Genomic DNA, 18,295 nt, shown 5'->3' with positions numbered 1-18,295 from the left:
TTAGGAAAAATATGTTCTATTTATATATTATATTTATGTATAATATAAATTATATGAATATAAATATAAACATGTAAATACATGTATTATATTTTCAAAATATATACTGTATTTGTGTGTTTATATATACACAATAAATATGCACAGTACACACACATATATTGTGTAAACAAAAACTTTTAATTTGGATGCGATTAATCGCGGTTAATTGTTTGACAGCACTAATTTTTTCAAAGCATTTTCGGTTTCGGTTTACTTCCCAGCATTTTCATTTCGGTGCATCCCTACGTTTGCTTGTTTTGTTTTTGTTCTGTTTTGTTTTGCTTAGATTGTTTTGATTAACATTCTGTTTTTTTTGTTTGTTTCTTTGTTCTGTTCTGTTTTGTTTAGTCTTGTTTAGCTTTTCAGTTAGTCACATGACACTTAACGCTCAGTTGATTGGCTAAAACAAAGCTAAGGTCTTGGGCTTTATTTGAATGCTACAGATAGGTGTTTTCCAAGCAGGATTTGACCTTTAGAACGACCTCATCTGCTATCCAGTGCTCTTTCAGACACACCTCATGCTCATGTAACCCGGACCACCGTGATCATACTCGAGCGAGTGAGTGAGTGAATGAATGAATATCCTCTCTCTCCCTTGCCAAGGTTGTATTTCTTCATTAGCTGTTCCCAGGCTGTGTGTGTGTGAGCGTGAGTCCCAGAGGAGGTGGAGTAGATTAATTCTCATCAGAATGGAGAGGTGCTCAGGTGTGAATGGCAGCAGGCAGCTGGTGAGTCCACGCCACGCCTCCCTGTTTCTGTTTCCGTCGAGATGTCTGCAGGCGCCGCTAGCACGCACACACACACACATTAACAATTACTGCCATTGGAGCTTAATTCAATCACAGCTGCTTTTGCCACTTTTCTGTAGCCTGTCTTTTCTTTTGTAGCTGTTTGTAAACCCTCATCTTACCTTGCCCGCGCCCTCATTTATTTTCTTTCTCCTTTCACTCCTGTTCTCTTTGTTCTTCGCCCTCAGTATGTTCAGGTAGGCTCAGGAAACATATTTCCATGTACTTATCATTCCTTTGTTCTCATCAGGTTTTTGTAGTGTTTAATTAACTCAGTCACACAACAAACGCTGTGAAGTGAAGTTGATCGCCTATGATGTTTAATTTCGCCAAGCGTTCGCTGTGTATTGATTGCTTGTGGACAAATTCCTGACTCAAGGTATTCAAACCAAGAGCAATGCAATAAAGTGACACAGATATGCTACAAAAACATGCCGGCAAATATTCTCACCAAAACTAGTTATACACCTTTTTTTTTCAGTCCCTGAGAAAAGTTTGCATACTTAAGTTCACTACGGTAAAACGCATGCTTTATTGCAGTAATAATGCATTGCTAAGCTAACAATGCAGTACTTATATAAGCTGAAAAAAATCACACAATTAATGTTTTGTGGATTGTGTTATTCAGAATAAGGTAAATAATTGGATTACTGATGTCCATGTAAACGTAGTCAGTGGGTATGTTTACATGGACATCAGTAATCTAATTATTTACCTTATTCTGAATAACACAATATTATGATTAAAGGGATAGTTCACCCAAAAATGAAAATTCTGTCATTAATTACACACCCTCATGTCGTTTCAAACCCGTAAGACCTTCATTCATTTTCGGAGCACAATTTAAGATATTTTTGATGAAATCCGAGAGCTCTCGGATCCTCAAAACAACCCAATTGCTAGGTTTGTCCCTATTTTACCCAGCACTGGGTTGTATTTAACCCAGCATTTTTTAGAGTGTAGATAGCAAGGATCCTAACACGATCAAGGCACAGAAACGTAGTAAGGACATCGTTAAATTAATCCATGTGACATCAGGGGTTCAACCGTAATTTTACGAAGCTACGAGAATACTTTTTGTGCGCAAAGAAAACAAAAATAACGACTTTATTCAACAATTTGTCTCCTCCGCGCCACCCTATAGCGCCATTTTGGAGAGTATCACATATGTAAACAGCGTATGCAACGCATGTACGTGGATACATTGTTTACGTTCAGATGAAAGCATAAACAACGTAAACAATATATCAGTGTACATACGTTGTTTGAAGCTTTTATCTTACTGATTAGAAACCCCTTTGTAGTGAGGAAAAAAAAAAACTTCATAGCAAAGCGGTCCATAGGTGTGCGTCGTTTATTTTTAACATCTCGCTGCCTATAAAGTCTTTCCTCTACAGACACGTGGCTTTAGTAACGACCGCATGCTTGTGGGTGCCGTCTGTTTATGTGTGTCTGTCTATTTTAAAGCATCTCTCTGTTAGCCCCACAAATTTCTCGGCGGCCCTTAATGACGGCCGGTCGGAGTGAAGGGAGACAAAAGCAATCATTCTTTTATGGGCAGAGATTATTCTGAGGTCAAAGGTCGTGCCCTGGGGGTTCTTTAAAGTAAGTATGCAGTGTTATTCCTCCCCGTCCGGTCGTTACCGCCCCCGCTCGCCCCGACACGTAAATTGCACATTTGCAGAAGACCCCCCCGATCGCATTAATAAGTTTAAAGGGAGTTTTTACATTATGTGGGCTAAGCTATTAAAACCATTTGTTAGCTTTTTGCTTATGAAGACACGGCCGGCGGGGGGCGGCTCAGAGCGAGCGCTGCGAGTTGTTAAATCATACGACACAACAGCAGGATTAGCATGCAAACAACAACGCTTCTTCCCATTGAGAGCCGTTTTTAGATCGACCAGAGAAATAACATTTTAGGTGAGAGAGATTTTGTTTAAGAAATCGTCTCCGTTTCTTTCAAAGGAAGACTGTTGTGGTGTACGATATCTTAAAACAACTCCATTGCATCATCAGGGGCCACTTTCAACTGCAGAGGTTGCTAGGTTTATTTTTTTCTTTGGGTGGTTATTATGTGGTTTATTGGTAATTGACCCTTGGCTTTTACTCGTCCAACATCAAAGAGTCACTAACATATATATTTATTTATTTATTGACATATATTTAAATTTATATGGTGACTTGAATGGACTTATATTTTTAATTGATATTTTTGGTGTCGGGGTGGTGCAACTTTCCTGATGTCATAATCAAGAAAAAAATTAGACTTATCGGAAATTATGAGATATCAGACCTTTTTATGATATGGCGAGGTCAATTCAACTCGGTGTTATTTTTGTATTATTTATATACAAATGTAAATTTTATTGATATTTTGAATCTTTTTTTAAATTTTTTTTATTTTGATGTTGTAGTATTAGTTTTATTTTTAGCAATTTATTTATTTATTTACCAATTGGTAATTTCAGTGCTTAAATGCATTTCAGTTAGTTGCCAAGTTGTTATACGATGACATTTATATAATTTTATTTTATGATTCTCATTTTAAAGAATCATAACTTTTGGAAATAATGTTATATACACTTACATATGAATTCAAATTGTGAGAAAATTATATTTAATTTTTATTATAAAAAATTGGATAAACATTTTTCAAAACCATTTGTAACCAACGTGAATACAGTGATTATTTTCTACTTTTTAAATGTGTTTTGATTTTGATTTCTTTTAGTTTGGTTTTTGCTTTTGTTTTATTTGTGGATGTTTGTTTTGGTTTCTCTTTTGTGGTATTGGTTGGGGATTTGTTTGGTTTTAATTTTGTTTTTTTATGTTTTTTTTTTATTGAGTTTGTTTTATGATATCGGTTTGTTTTTGTTTGTTTTAGTTTTATGGATTGTTTTGAATTTCATTGTTTTGGTTTTGTTTGGTTTGTCTTGTTTGTTGTTTTGGTTTAATTTGACTTGGTTTAGTTTTGGTTTGTTTTTGGTTTGGTTTGGTTTTATGGTTTTTGTTTTGTACGTGGTTTTGGTTCGATTAGAATTGGTTTATTTTTTATTTATATTTGATTTGTTTTGTTTTTGGTCTATCTATCTATCTATCTATCTCTATCTATCTATCTATCTATCTATCTATCTATCGTTCTGTCGTTCTATCTATCTATCGTTCTGTCGTTCTATCTATCTATCTATCTATCTATCTATCTATCTATCTGCAGGTGAAATATAACTCTAACTGCACACTTTAATGTATGTTTTATGTCTGTTAAAGCAGTGGTTCTCAGCTGGTGGGTTGTGATACTAAATGCAAATAATAAAAGCAACCAGAATCTGTCATAGTCTGAACAGCACAGTAATTTGGTTTGTTGAAGCAAATGTTGACTGTGATGTTAAGGAGCGGCAGGAGTGTAGGGTGTTCCTGGTTTTCGGGCTGATATCAGAGTCTCACGGAGCCCATGGGATGCGTTATCTGCCGCTCACCAGCAATCACAGACATGTTCCTCTTCCATTACACGGTTTCAAACACAAGCGTGAAAGTCATAAAGTTTAATGGTGTTCTCTCGCAGGTACAATCACTCCCTCTTTTTGAGTCCACGCTTCATTAAGTCCCAGAGAGATCTGTGTGTGAGTGTGTGTGTGTGTGTGTGTGTGTGTGTGTGTGTGTGTGTGTGTATGTATGTGAGTGAGTGTGTATGTGTGTGTGCCAGGCTCTGTGCCCATGACTGTGAGGTTGTCAGTCAGCGGTGGAGAGCAGATCTGTTTCCTCCGCAGATATTTCCAGAGAGTCATGTTCTCCAGCGGTAGCTGAACTGCTGATGATTATGATTTTCTCACCTGTTTTCTCAAGAAACCATTTCCCACATATTTTAAGTCTCTCTCCACTCTCCAGTCTTGTCATAGAAAGACATTAAAAAGACCATAAATAAAAAAAGAAGAAGAAACACTTTAATTCATTAAACAAAATAATACAAACTTGGTAACATTTAGAAAAGAGCACAAAACAAAAAGTTGAATAGTTTTAAATACTTTAAATATTAAATATATGTTAAATTGTATTTATTTTTATTGTATATTTCTAGTATTATATCATACCATATCATATATCATATCGTATCGTATATCATATCATATATCATATCATATTACATTACATATTTTATTATATTATATATTATATTAAACACATAAAACAAAAAAATGTAAAATATATTTTAAAATATGAAAATATATTGAATAGCATTAAATTTTAAATATTATGAAATATACATTATTTTAAATATGTATTTCTTTTTTTTTTTTTACTATTTGTATCCATATTATGTTATATTAAATGTATTCTATTCTATTAATAATTAAATTTTTTTAATTAATTTCAAACATTTTAATTTACTAAACAAAATAATACTTTGAACAAACTTGAAAATATTTTGTGGTATTTAGAAGAAAAAAAAAACATCGACTATCTTTAAATATATTAACTATTATTAAATATATATTATATTATATAAACACCTAAAACTAAAAAGCTAAAATATATTTTAAAATATATTAGATAGCTTTAAATATGAAACATTATTAAATATATTTCATTTATTTGACCTATTTATTTCTTGTTTTTACTATTTATATCCATATTATATTATATTTATTATTTTAATTACATTAAAAATTACATTAAAACACTAATTTAGTTAACATAATAATACTTTGAACAAACTTAAAAATATTTTTTAGTATTTAGAAAAAAACATTGAATAGCTTTTGAAGAGTGATAACTCTTATTTCCATGTCATGCTGTACAATAATCAGGAACAAGAACTTCTGCAGTTCATAGAAACAGAAAAAAGAGAGAAAGAATAAAAACTGTTGTGCTTGGACTTTGGTTCTAAAGGTCAGTTGTAACTAGAGCATGTGCTGTTCAGTGTTTGTTACGCTGTGTGTTTCTAATAGATCCACATGTGTAACCGTGGCCTCTGCACATTTCCCGTGATCCTGTGCCTTTCCACTGATGCACGCGTCTCTCCACATTGAACCTGAAGGGAAATGTGAAGTGTACTTTTTTTAATGTCATAGAGAAGACTCATTAATGCAGGGGCATAACAATTCCTCCATTAATTTTCCAGCAACCAGTTTTTAATTAATAGTGCAGGCAGTATTAAATATGGAGTACACAAATTGCCTGTGGGCTTCGTAATTAATTCTAATGGAAGAAATTAAAAATTGGTGGGGTGGATTCAGATTATTCTGCTGTATGGCCGTGGTTTCAGGACCACTGGAGCGACTCTGTCAAAGAAAAGATCTTGCCTGGACTTTCCAGAAATCTCCGTCCTTTCTCACGCCGATGGATGAACGCCCATCTGCCCAGAATGACCTTGGAATAGACTTGAAAGAATGTTTTTGTGCGTTTTAAAATTCCATGAATCCCTAATTTAGCTTGATTTGTTTACTCGGCGCTTGTTTTTTTGTTTGTTTGTTTTTGTTTTATGGTTGTGTTTGGTTTTATGGGTTTTGAATGGATTTGTTTTGGTTTGGTTTGATTTTTGTTTTTATGGGTTTGGTTTGTTTTAGTTTTTTGGGGTTTTGTTTGGTTTTTGTTTTTGTTTTGTTTTGTGGTTTTGTTCGGTTTTATGGGTTTTGGTTTGATTTTTGCTTTGTCTGTGGTTTTGGTTTGTGTTTATTATTGTTTGTTTTCGTGTTGTTTTATGTTTGTTTTGGATTTTATGGTTTTGTTTTTGTCTTGGTTTTTGTTTTGCTTGTGGTTTTGTTTTGTTTTGTTTTGGTTTGGTTTTATGGTTTTTGGGTTTTTTATGAGTTTTGTTTTTTTCATGGGTTTGTTTTGTTGTTTTGTTTGGTTTTATGAATTTTGGTTTGATTCGTTTTTGTTTTGTGGTTTTGGTTTGTGTTTTGTTTTTGTCATGTTTCATGGTTTGTATCGGATTTTATGGTTTTGGTTTTGTCTTGGTTTGGCTTGGTTTTTGTCTTGTTTGTGGTTTGATTTGACTTAGTTTGGTTTAGTTTTGGTTCGTTTTTGGTTTGTCGTGGTTTGTTTCGGTTTGGTTTTATGTTTTTTTTTTGTTTTGTTTGTGGCTTTGGTTTGATTAGATTTGGTTTATTTTTGATTCATATTTTTTATTTTTGGTTGGGTTTGTTTTTGTTTTTTTATGGCTCTGGTTTGGTTTTATGGATTTGTTTTGGCTTTTATAGTTTGGGTTTGGTTTTATAATTGTTGTTTTGTGTTGTGGTGTTTGGTTTGTTTTATTTTTTTTGCCTTTGCTTTTTTGTTTTTGGCAAGAAAGTGTTATTTTCATATTTTTTCTCTCTCTCTGAAGGCCGTTGCACATCCTGGTGTGTAATGCAGCGGTTTGCACACAGCCCTGGAATTTAACGGAGGACGGGCTGGAAACCACCTTTCAGATCTGTCATCTTGGCCATTTCCACTTGGTTCAGCTCCTGCAGGACGTCCTGCGGCACTCCGCTCCGGCTCGGGTGGTGGTGGTTTCCTCAGAGTCTCACAGGTGAGACTTTAAATGATCTCCCATCATTCCCTCATTTCATCTCTCATGGATTCATGTAAAATCATCCATTTTCTCTCAGTTGTCGCTTCATCAACAGCCTCTGTCGCTCATGTCTCCAGATTGATTGATCTGATATTTATCTGATATATTTATCTGTCAGCACATGCTAAATGGACCATATTTACCAGCTAAACCTTGATATCCTGGTTGAAAAACGGGCCACTTCTGTTCTCAGATTCATCGCCATGGAAAAAAGTGTGTATACTGTATGCAGTACAGATAGTATGCAAAAAAAGAGAGCTAATATTTGGGGCCTGCTGTTCCTGTAACGTGATTATTAAATGAAAGTGCTTTGAAGAACATTTTCGGCTCCGAGAGCGTGAGGGTCCATTAGATTAACAAGCCCCTTGTGTCAACGAGGGAACAAAATCTCAATTCGCTCTGGCCAACAGTAAAATCACTTACTTGTTATCGCAGTAACTCCTCCATTTAACTTTTACAGTTTATTTCCTTTCTTCTTTTTATTATCATTCTCTGCTACACCTGATAATTTTTGATCCCTACCTCCTCATCTCATTAATATGTGGCCTTTTGAGCTCCCAGTCTGACCTCTGACCCAGGAAGAGATTATATTTCCCAAAGCTGCAAGAGCCGTTAAACCTTGACACGGCCGTGCAAGCGACGGAAAGCAGGAGGGAAAGAATGAGGGGTTGTGGAAATTTAGGGTGGAAGAATAAAATGGAGCCAGCGGGGACGTTTATCTGCGCTGTAGCACTGGGGCTTAAGTGACAGGACCGATAGCTGCTGGCATTTGCCTCCCGACTCCAAACAAGAGGACACTGATAGCGTGGACAGGAAACTCACCTCTGAAAACTCACACCAGATTCACGCCTTTATACTTCAGTCTCTTTAAAGCAGGATACTGCAGTCATTAAATACCAGCCTGACCTGACCTTTTCATACCTCTGCTCTGAAAATAGACTATTTCCACCCCAGAATGCCTCTGCTGGGAAGACCGTATGGATTATCCCGGCCGTGAGGTGATGACAAAGTCAACATGTGCAGAGGAATAGTGGGGATAGATATATAACAGCTCAACTGGGTAGTTCAGCCAAAAATACTATATAAAAAAAACAACATTCTGGCATTATTTACTTGCATTCATGTCATTCCAAACCTGATTTTCATTCTTCACTGGAACGTAAGAGTTTTAAACAGTGTTCAGTGTCACACAGCACTTGAAATTGAATGCGGATGTAGTATATAGAATCAAATACATACATACATAAATATTTAGCATGAAACTTTTTGTTTTCATTGTTGCAGTTACCAAAATTATCATTGTGTTTCCCCCTTTTGAATGCACCAACGTAGAATAGCCACATGAATATCCACGAATTATGTAATTTTTTCCCCTCCATAGTAAATAATGACTTAAATTTTCACTCGTTTCATCTGAATAGTCAGCTGGACCACTTAAAAATAAATAAACAAACAAACAAATAAATGAATGTATTTATATTTTATATTAAAAATTTTATTATTTTTATTTTTGTTTTAAATATCAAGAAAATTGTCTCATATTCAAACTTGCCATATTGCTAAAGGTTTAACATAATTGATGCCAAATGTTATTAGTTTTTATGTTTAAAGTTAGAATGTGTGCATACACAAACAACAACAAGGGAATTTTTTAGTGAATAATGGACCATTTTTATCTAAAAATGGACCACTGTTATAATACTTTTATTTATTTATTTATTGAGCTTGATAGACCCTGCAATTTCATTCTTTGGGGAAAAATGTGGTGATTTCATACGGAGTTTGGAAACAGAAGGGTGAATAATTGATATCGAAATGTTCATTTTTTTGGTGAACTATTCCTTTAACTAGTTTCCCCACTCCCACAGTTCACACCTTTAGTATTTGTACCGTTGCGATGCCCGCAGATGTTGTTGTTTACCCAAGCAGAGATGTAACGTGTCAAACAGCAACATGGGCCGCACTGAGCTTGTCATACAGTGAACATGACGTTTTGATTGGTTGTTATGTAAAGTGTATAATTAAGAGGTAAATGTTGAATGCAATTGCGGGCTCTGATCCGCACTAGGGGAGGGAACATTCATTTCACTGCAGTTTCTTGGGACTGTTTACACACACACAAGGACACATTGAGAAAATACGTCTTGTGTTCAGGGGCCTTGTCAAACATCTGGCGATTAACAGCTTAGTCAGAGCCAATTAAAGAACATCATGTCGTAGCTTTGATTTGCATTAAGTCAGACCTGGCCTGCCAAAATTCATTTAGTTCATTTCTCCATCGTCTCACATTCGGGAGGTTATTCCCGCCTGTTAAACTGTGAGACTTTAGTTAGACTGTAGTCCGTGAGAAATCAGTTTTGTCCATTTGTTCACAATTGACTATTTACTGTCTTTAAAGCGATTGTTCATCCCAAAATGAAAGTTCTGTTATAATTTATTTACCTTCCAAGTTCCAAACCCTTACTTTCTTCTGTGAACACAAAAGTAGATTTTAAAGAGTGTTGGAAGCCAAAAACAAAGACGCGAAACTACACACCAAACTAGATGCCAAACAAGACTCCAAAGAAAAAAAAAAAAAAAACTAAACTAAACAAAAAAATTGACAAAAAAAGCAAAACAACACATAAAAACAACTAAAAGAAACACAAAACAAAGAGCAAAACACAAAACCAATAGAAAACAAAACGTATAAACCAACACAAAATAAAATGTAAAAGCTTACACAAAATAAAACAAAAATCAACACAAAACAAAACAAAACATAAAACAACACACAAAAACAAAACAATAAATAAATAAAAAATAACAAACACCAACAAATAAATAAATAAAAATACAACACAAAACATAAAAACCAACACAAGACAAAAAACATAAAAACAAACACAAAACAAAACATAAAAACAAACACAAAACAAAACAAAACATAAAAACCAACACAAAACAAAACAACAATACAAAAAACCCCACAAAAATCACAGAAAACCGTAAATAATATAATAAGACACAAATTAAAACACAAAACAAACAAAAGAGACATTTCTCAAAATATCTTTGTGTCTTCAATTTTGATTTTAATATGAACTGCTCGTTGTTGTTGTTTGTGAAGGTTCACAGATCTGGTGGACTCGTGTGGGAAGGTGGAGCTGAACCTGCTTTCACCTCCGCAGAAGAAGTACTGGTCAATGCTAGCCTACAACCGTGCCAAACTCTGCAACATCCTCTTCTCCAGCGAGCTGCACCGCCGCATGTCGCCCCACGGCGTCACCTGTAACGCACTACATCCTGGGAACATGATGTACACCTCCATCCACCGCAGCTGGTGGCTCATGACCCTGCTCTTCACCTTCGCACGACCCTTTACCAAGTCTATGGTAAGAGCAAGAGATTGCCCTCTTTCGCTTGATTTAGTGTGAAGGTTGAGTATGTTCATGAGTTTTGAGTTTTATGCTACTTTAGCATCATAACTGAAATGGCAACCGATTTTGAACTTACGTTCATAGGCATCAACAACACGTCACACAGTTAACTGTCTTCATGTGAAGCATACGGTTCACTTGATATGCAGCTATTTTGAGTAGAGTTTGATGTTAGTATGTTGCTATGCTAATGCTAAGCTAACACAACACTCTGAATGGTTGCTTACACAGTGCAATTTTTGAATTTAAAAACATGAGATGCAGTGCAATGGAATCACAAAAGCTTTATGTGCACATTTTTTGAACTATGTACGAGATGCAAGGCATTTGTCTAGAGCATGTTTACATCGAAAACAATGGAAAAGCAGCGCAGTAGAATGCAAAAACGTGTTATTTTATGAATAGCCCCTAAGAAGCATAAAACTATGCTGGGTGTAATAGAACATTTCTAATTAAACATTTTTAATTTAAGTGTTTTTGATGATATTTTCTGGTATTGCATTAAATATATTATTATTAGAGATGCACCGATATAAAAATTTTGCCTGATACCGATAAACTTGTTTGTTTGTTTGTTTATTTATTAATTTTTTATTTAATGCTATGACCAATAGCCAAGAAATGGCTTTAAAAATTATATACTATTTTGTCTAAATAAATAAAAACTAAACTTAAAATAATAAACAAACAAACAAAAAATAATAAAAATCCAGTTGTTTTAAATGTTGCAAGTTACATTTTACAGTACAGTGTGAAAAATCTGTCAATTTTGGGGTTATTTATCAATGGTAAAGGTTATTGAGTTATTTGTGCTATTAAATAAATAAATCTAATATTGGCAGATAACCGATATGGTACCGATATATATTGCGCATCTGTAATTATTGAATATATTTATAAATTTTATATATTACTTATAATTCTCTCGACTTAATTTCTTTACACTGAGCTTGTCACAATGTTCTGGTATTCCCTTTCTGGATGAAAACATGTGATGCTGTCTTACAATTTGGCCAAAGATAGGGGTGCTCCGATCAGGATTTTTGAGGCCGATCACAGAAAGCAGTATCTGCCGATACGATCACCGATACCGATCTATTTAAAGCCTTATTTTTTATCATTTTATTTATTTTTTACCACTGACAGAAACACTCAGCTCTACTGCCTTTTCTTTTGCATTTAAATCTTTATTACAAGCAATCCTGTGGTTCATAAAAAACTTTGTTTTCCTACCTATTATTGCCTTGTTTATCTAAAAGTGCTATTTTCCTTTAAAATTAGCCAACAAGCCATGTGTGTTGACTGTGAAACACAGTAGACTTTAATTATATGTATTTATGGCGTAATACATTTTCGTTTTCATATTTACCGCAAACAATGCACAGTCACTTTAATTCAGCGCGTGCAGCAAACTCGGTGTGGAAACAATCGCTGCACTGCTGCAGACACACCGCTCCTGGAACGCACTGCCTAACTGCAACCGTGAGCAGTGAACGCATTAATCCGTTAACATGAGCGCGGAAAAAATACGTACCGCATACGCACTGCAAACGGAGTGTGTGTGAAGCGTTATGTGTGTGCGCTGCGCGTGTGCATGAGAGCGCGTGAGTGCACGTGAGTGCTGAATGGTTTAAACACTGGCAAGAATTAAAAAAGAAATGCAATTTATAAACTTTAGTGGCGATGCAACACTGCCTCGATTGTGAAAGTGACAATTCCTGTGTTAACTGTGCAGCTCACTTATAGCCAGACGCGATTTGATTTGAATCCATTTGCGCATTTTAAGAGAGAAAGAGAGAGAGTGTGCAGTGATTCACTCACGCTGTTTGTGAAATTATGTCTCACAGAAAGTTTTCAAATTAGCTACTTTATAAGTTATTTAATGAAGAAATATGAACTGTACCTCACCTTCAGCATTATAATTATTTCACCCGTGCCGGACAGAGACTGAGACGGTGCCACTGCATGTCGTGCCAAACCTCTCACGGCAGCGTCATCAGCTTGAGATCGGTTTATGAGATCAAACATCCCAAATTATTATCGATAATAATCCCCGATTATCGGCCGATAGTGATCGGTAGCCGATCAATCGGAGCACCCCTAGCCAAAGATATCTTAAAGTGTAACTATGCTGCCTTTTGCATTGGCCTTTTCATTGGGGACCAGCTTGCTAGAGTGAAGAACAAAGCTATTGTGTTTTTTGTCTTTCACCTATATGATTGTTTTCCTCATTTCAAGTGACTTTTTTCAGGTACAGTGGTTGGTGCTTGAATTTTTGTAGTCCAAGAAAGTTTCACTAGCATGTTTTTGGGTTCTATACAGGAATCGCCTGTAGTTAGCGTGAGTGTGTGTGTGTGTGTCACGCTGCCGTAGCGCTGCTCGTATAGCCCAGCGCCGCATAAATCAGGCGGGCAGCTCTTCCTGTAGGCAACACTCTCCCATTTTAGCCCGAAGAGGTGAGTCACATACACTTACAGAGACAAACTATAAAATTCAACATCCTCATAAATCATAAAGTATCTGCCTGTCTCGCACCTGAAGCATTTCCTTCCGCTTCTGATATGCTTTAGGCCACACAATGCATTTGATGTATTCTTTGTTTTAATTTTGGTTGAAAACTCTGAAGGCAGGTTTTGAGTATTTCAGCTGAGCTGATTATGTATTAAAGAGATGGGTATGAATATGTCAGAAGTTTATGCGCGCGGCCCAGTCGTAACTCAAAACCGCTCATTTCTCCAGCTGTCAGTCATGTTTGATAGACGTCGGTGTGGATCAAGGCTTTTCACTGCATGGAAAGTCTGCTGCTGTTTCTGAACCGGGATTTGTTAATTTGAGGGATTGTTTTTTTTTTTTGTCCTTTGTCTGTTGTCTGTTGATGAGACCTTGTTTAACATTTTATAGTTTTGAGCATGTAAAGAAGAAATATTAGTGAACTTAACACAAAACAGTGCTGTTATTTTATTTATTGGTTATGAAGATGGTATCGTTTTAATTGCTTGCAGTCTCATATGGGATGCTGGGAAATTGTTCAAGGTTGCAAAGCTCTGCAGAATGTTGACAGGAAGAGCCTGGAACGATATTACACCCAAGCTCAGGAAAACACCTTTGTCTTCTCCAAGAAGCTGTAGGTGATTTATAACTGCGCAAATCTAGAATAAAACCTCTTATTTTGCTGTTTTATTGCATCTGAGTGGGACACTTCCATTTAGTTTAATGCATAGATGCATCACAATAATAATTAATGAATCGATTTATTATCATTGTTATTTGTTTAACTCATTGAGATTAAAACAAAATAACAATAAGATGGCAGATGCCATTTTAAAATGCAGAGGATGTTGCAGTGTAATTCATAAAACCGAATATCATCATCTCATCTTGTAATGTGTAGATAATTTTCAGTTTTGCTGAGTTGATAAAAAATCATTGGGAAAGAGGCAGGACTGATATCTGACTGTAACTCTCACGACTGTTTTCATCTATAATCTGTACATCAGATATGTTCTGCCATGCATCTCTCTTGCTCTCTTTGTGGCCTGCAGTTGTACATTAGGCCCATGCTGATCTCCAGATGTGTTTAGCTTCGATAAGAGTGGAGTCATTTTCTCTTCATAGTAATCAAGTGGTCTCTTGTGCTGAGCAGAATGACGGTACTGATCTGTCCTGGCATACAGACGTCCTGTCAGCGAGAAGCAGGGATAAAATGCATCATTGCATTGACTAAACTCACCACTGAGGATTTTACTGTACCATTTAGGATACAATTTATAACCAACCAAATTTGTCAAATCTGCCAGCAGTGTTGCGGAGTAACTAGTTACATGTAACGGAATTATGTAATTTAATTACAAAATAAATGTAACTAATGTGTAACTAAATGTGTAACTACATTTTGTGGTGGTTGCGCTTTCAAATTAAATTATTATAATTTTAATTTAAGTGATTTTGAAAGTCTGACTGTAATCAGTGTTGATGATTAACAGTTGAAAAGCAGCAAAAAATGATTAACAGTTGAAAACATTCTCTAGAAATTTAGAAAAGTAATCAAAAAGGAAATCAAATGTAATTAGTTACATTGCTTTAATAAAATAATTGAAATAGTTACAGTACTTATTACCTTTTAAATAGGGTAACCTGTAATCTGTAACCTATTCCATTTCCAAAGTAACCTTCCCAACACTGTCTGCCATTGGAATCATTTTGATGAGAAAGTCATTTGCAACTAAAATATACTGTATTGTAGTAGCATTGAATTTAATACAATGACTTACTAAAATAGGTTTAGAAACAACAAAACACTGCAATTGACGTTACTTGCTCAGAAATCCAAATCCAAAAATTCCCCAATAACTAATTTTCGTAAACAAATGTTGTTATTTTTCCAAGAAATGTTGTTTTTATTAGATCCCTAATGCTTTATGTGCGTTAGATATTTTTGCTCAATGTCAAAAAAAGGTCATTTTTGATACTTCCTATGTGGTTTTATGTGAAGTACTGTAGGTCCCCGAAGCCTCTGTAACCTTTTCATTTGTGTAGTCAAACAGCTGTTTTAGCATGTTTGGTTTGACATTTCTTAGACGGCTGGGTATTGTGGCATCTAATAGCTGCTTGATGCTTTGGGACATGAAGCTGCTGGGAAAATCACAGCCGCCCAATCAGCACCCCACCTTCCCCCGCTTCATTGGGATCAAGTCCGGCGCGTTTTCAGCAGTTTAGCGCAATTATTTTCCCCAGGATTCTGCCTCAGGCGCTCCGCTACCTTTTTACATATGCAGGGGCTGAACTTTTGACCATGGCCCAATAGTCGTACATTAGCCGACGGTTTGCTCTAAAAGGGGGACTTTAACAAGTTCCTCTGTGCATTGGCAAGTGTCTCGCCTCTCGCCTGTGAGATAATTTAGCCAGCCTGCTGCGAGACTGCTGCCAGTGCTTCCTTATGGGAGTCTAAATCTCTCTCGCTCTCGGTCCCCTTGTAAGCCGAGCGAAAGGAGGAGATGCTGCTGATGGATCTTTCCTCACGCTCGGCTAACGAGGACTCTGCTTCTATTAGTACACTACAGAGGCATTACCCATTCTCTCTTTCTCTTCTCTAATGAAGTCTCGTCACCCCGAGTGGCTCAGATTTATCCCACTGCTGTCGCGCTGCGATGAGCCCTGTCGGCGTGGCGAGTGTCCCCCGGTAACCGGTTGTAAGGTCAGGTGTTGTTATGTGCCTGTACATGGGTCCTATCACGGCAGCGGCGCAACCGGGGCTGACAGGCGCTCAGTGGAGCGGAGCGAAGTGGGGCAGAGGTCTACACCCAGAGCCCCTTCCGCTGCGGCGGGACACAATGAGCTGCCAGCAGCCCTAATGGGCTCATAATTGGTGATTAGGGCCTGCAGGTTGAGAAGAGAACCGTTTCACTCAGCCTGCCGGAATGTTTTCCGGTACAGGCTGCTGTGCTGTCTTCTACTGGAGCGATCGGCCTGGAACGATCCACTTGTATATCAAATCTAATGGCCACTAAAGCCACTTTCGCCCTGTGGATATATCTGACAATATCCCTGTTCTTTTTCAAGGGTTTTTCCCTGATCAGTGTTTCCCAACACTGTAACTTGAGGCACCCCAACAGTACACAGTCTCGCTTATCTGACCCACCCATTTCAGATCTGGGAGTCTCTAGAGAAAGAGATAGTTGATCCAGGTTTGTTTGATTTGGAAACACTGTTCTAGATCAGAGTTTTTTAGACCTGTCCTGGAGGCACCCCCAGAACCACACATTTTGTTAGATCTTCTTGAGGGTTGCAAATGGGTGGGGAAAAAAAATCTGGTAAATTTCCAGGAACTTACCAAAAGTTTCTGAAATTGTCCTCAAAATTCCCAAAAAATCCTGGAAAGTTTCCAAAAATTCTAGAAAGTTTCTGGAAATTTACCAGAAATGTTCCATCCCTTTGCAACCCTAGTCTCCTTTATCAGACACATTGAATACAGGTCTTGGAGTATCTTCTGAGCTGATGAGTTGATCCAGGTGTGTTTGATTTGGAAGAGTTTGGAAATACATGGTGTTGGGGTGCTTCCAGGAACAGGGTTGGAAACATTGTTCTAGACCCCCCCCCCAGAACCACACATTTTGTATGTCTCCTTGAGGGTTGCAAAGGGGTGGGGAAAAATCTGGTAAATTTCCAGGTAGGGCTGTCACGATTATTAAATTTGGCTGACGATTAATTGTCTAATAATAGTCACGGTTATTGCGATTAATTGTCTGTTTTGGGGCTTTGCCGATTATCACGATTAATTGTCTGTTTTTATGGCTTTCATTATATAATTGATTAATTTAAGGGTTCAGTAAATAATTATGATGTTATCTTTTAATCTTTTTCGAGTTATTATTTGGCAGTGTAAGATTACATAGAGTATTCCAAATTCTTTTTGATTAAGAATAACAATGAATCCATCTTTTGTTTTAGTCTTTAAAAAAATGAAAGGTGTGTAGATGTATTTAAGCAAAACATTGACAACAAGATCGCGAATTCGAAAGTGAAAGCATCCGAAGCCCGCGCTTAACACAGCAAAAGAGAAACTCCCATTCACAAAATTTAAATCACAAATAATACTACTGATGATAAAGAACGGGTTGAATGTTAACCACTTTCGTTTCCATATAACTATAAACTATGATAAAAGTTCATCAGCATGCATTGAATAATCCCTTGTTGTAGTGCAAAAAACAAAAAAAACAAATATTGCGACCAAATCATGTGCTCGTGCGACCAGCTGAGAAAGTTAGTTGCAAAAGAGCGACCAGTGGGAAGAATGAGTCTGGAGCCCTGTATAGGCTATACAGTGCATGAAAAGCAAACTGGTGCTCTTCTGTTTCTTTTGGTGTATGACTCCCCCTTGTCTCCTATAAAAAGCACAATAATCGCGATTAGACGGTTATTTAATGATCGCGACAGGCCTATTTCCAGGAACTTACCAAAAGTTTCTGAAAATTTCCCAAATGTTCAGAATTCTAAAAAGTTTCTGGAAAATGTCTGGTAATTTACCATCGCTTTGCAACCCTAGTCTCCTTTATCGGACACATCTAATACAGGTTTTGGAGTATCTACTGAACTGGGGTGCGTTTCCCAAAAGCATCGTTAGCTAACTATGGTAGTTAGTTCCATTGAAATCTATTGGTAACGACGGAACTTGCGACCATAGTTGCTTTTGAGAAACGCACCCCTGATGAGTTGATTAAGAAGAGTTCGGAAATATGTGGAGTTGGGGTGCCTCCAGGAACAGGGTTTAGAAAAACATTGTTCTAGATCAGAGTTTTTCAAACCTGTCCTGGAGGCTTCCAGATCCACACATTTATGGCGCTTTTCCACTGCATGGTACGGCACGGTACGGTACGGTTCACGTTTGGGGGGTTTTCCACTGGGTACAGTACCTACCGAGCCGTGCCGTGTCGTACCGTACTGAGCCGTGCCGAGCCGAGCCGTACCACGCTGTGGAAAAGCGCCATTAGTAG

The 18,295-nt window shown here is 36.8% G+C and overlaps 1 protein-coding gene across 3 annotated transcripts in view; it reads left to right on the top strand.

The window, feature by feature from the left end:
* LOC107742620 (WW domain-containing oxidoreductase-like) overlaps window positions 1–18,295 on the top strand; it is a 236,604-nt gene that overhangs the window by 67,346 nt on the left and 150,963 nt on the right. For all 3 annotated transcript variants that reach the window (XM_016555664.1, XM_016555666.1, XM_016555665.1), the window contains exons 6-7: window positions 7,156–7,341; window positions 10,493–10,757. In XM_016555664.1, coding sequence (XP_016411150.1) covers window positions 7,156–7,341; window positions 10,493–10,757 — 451 coding nt within the window. The remainder of the gene's footprint in view (window positions 1–7,155; window positions 7,342–10,492; window positions 10,758–18,295) is intronic.

The sequence above is a fragment of the Sinocyclocheilus rhinocerous genome, unplaced genomic scaffold, assembly GCF_001515625.1.
Source record: "Sinocyclocheilus rhinocerous isolate Xijiao unplaced genomic scaffold, SAMN03320098_v1.1 scaffold1398, whole genome shotgun sequence".
Taxonomy (NCBI): domain Eukaryota; kingdom Metazoa; phylum Chordata; class Actinopteri; order Cypriniformes; family Cyprinidae; genus Sinocyclocheilus; species Sinocyclocheilus rhinocerous.
The sequence above is the reverse complement of the archived record's forward strand: the minus strand, read 5'-3'. Positions and strand labels throughout refer to the sequence as shown.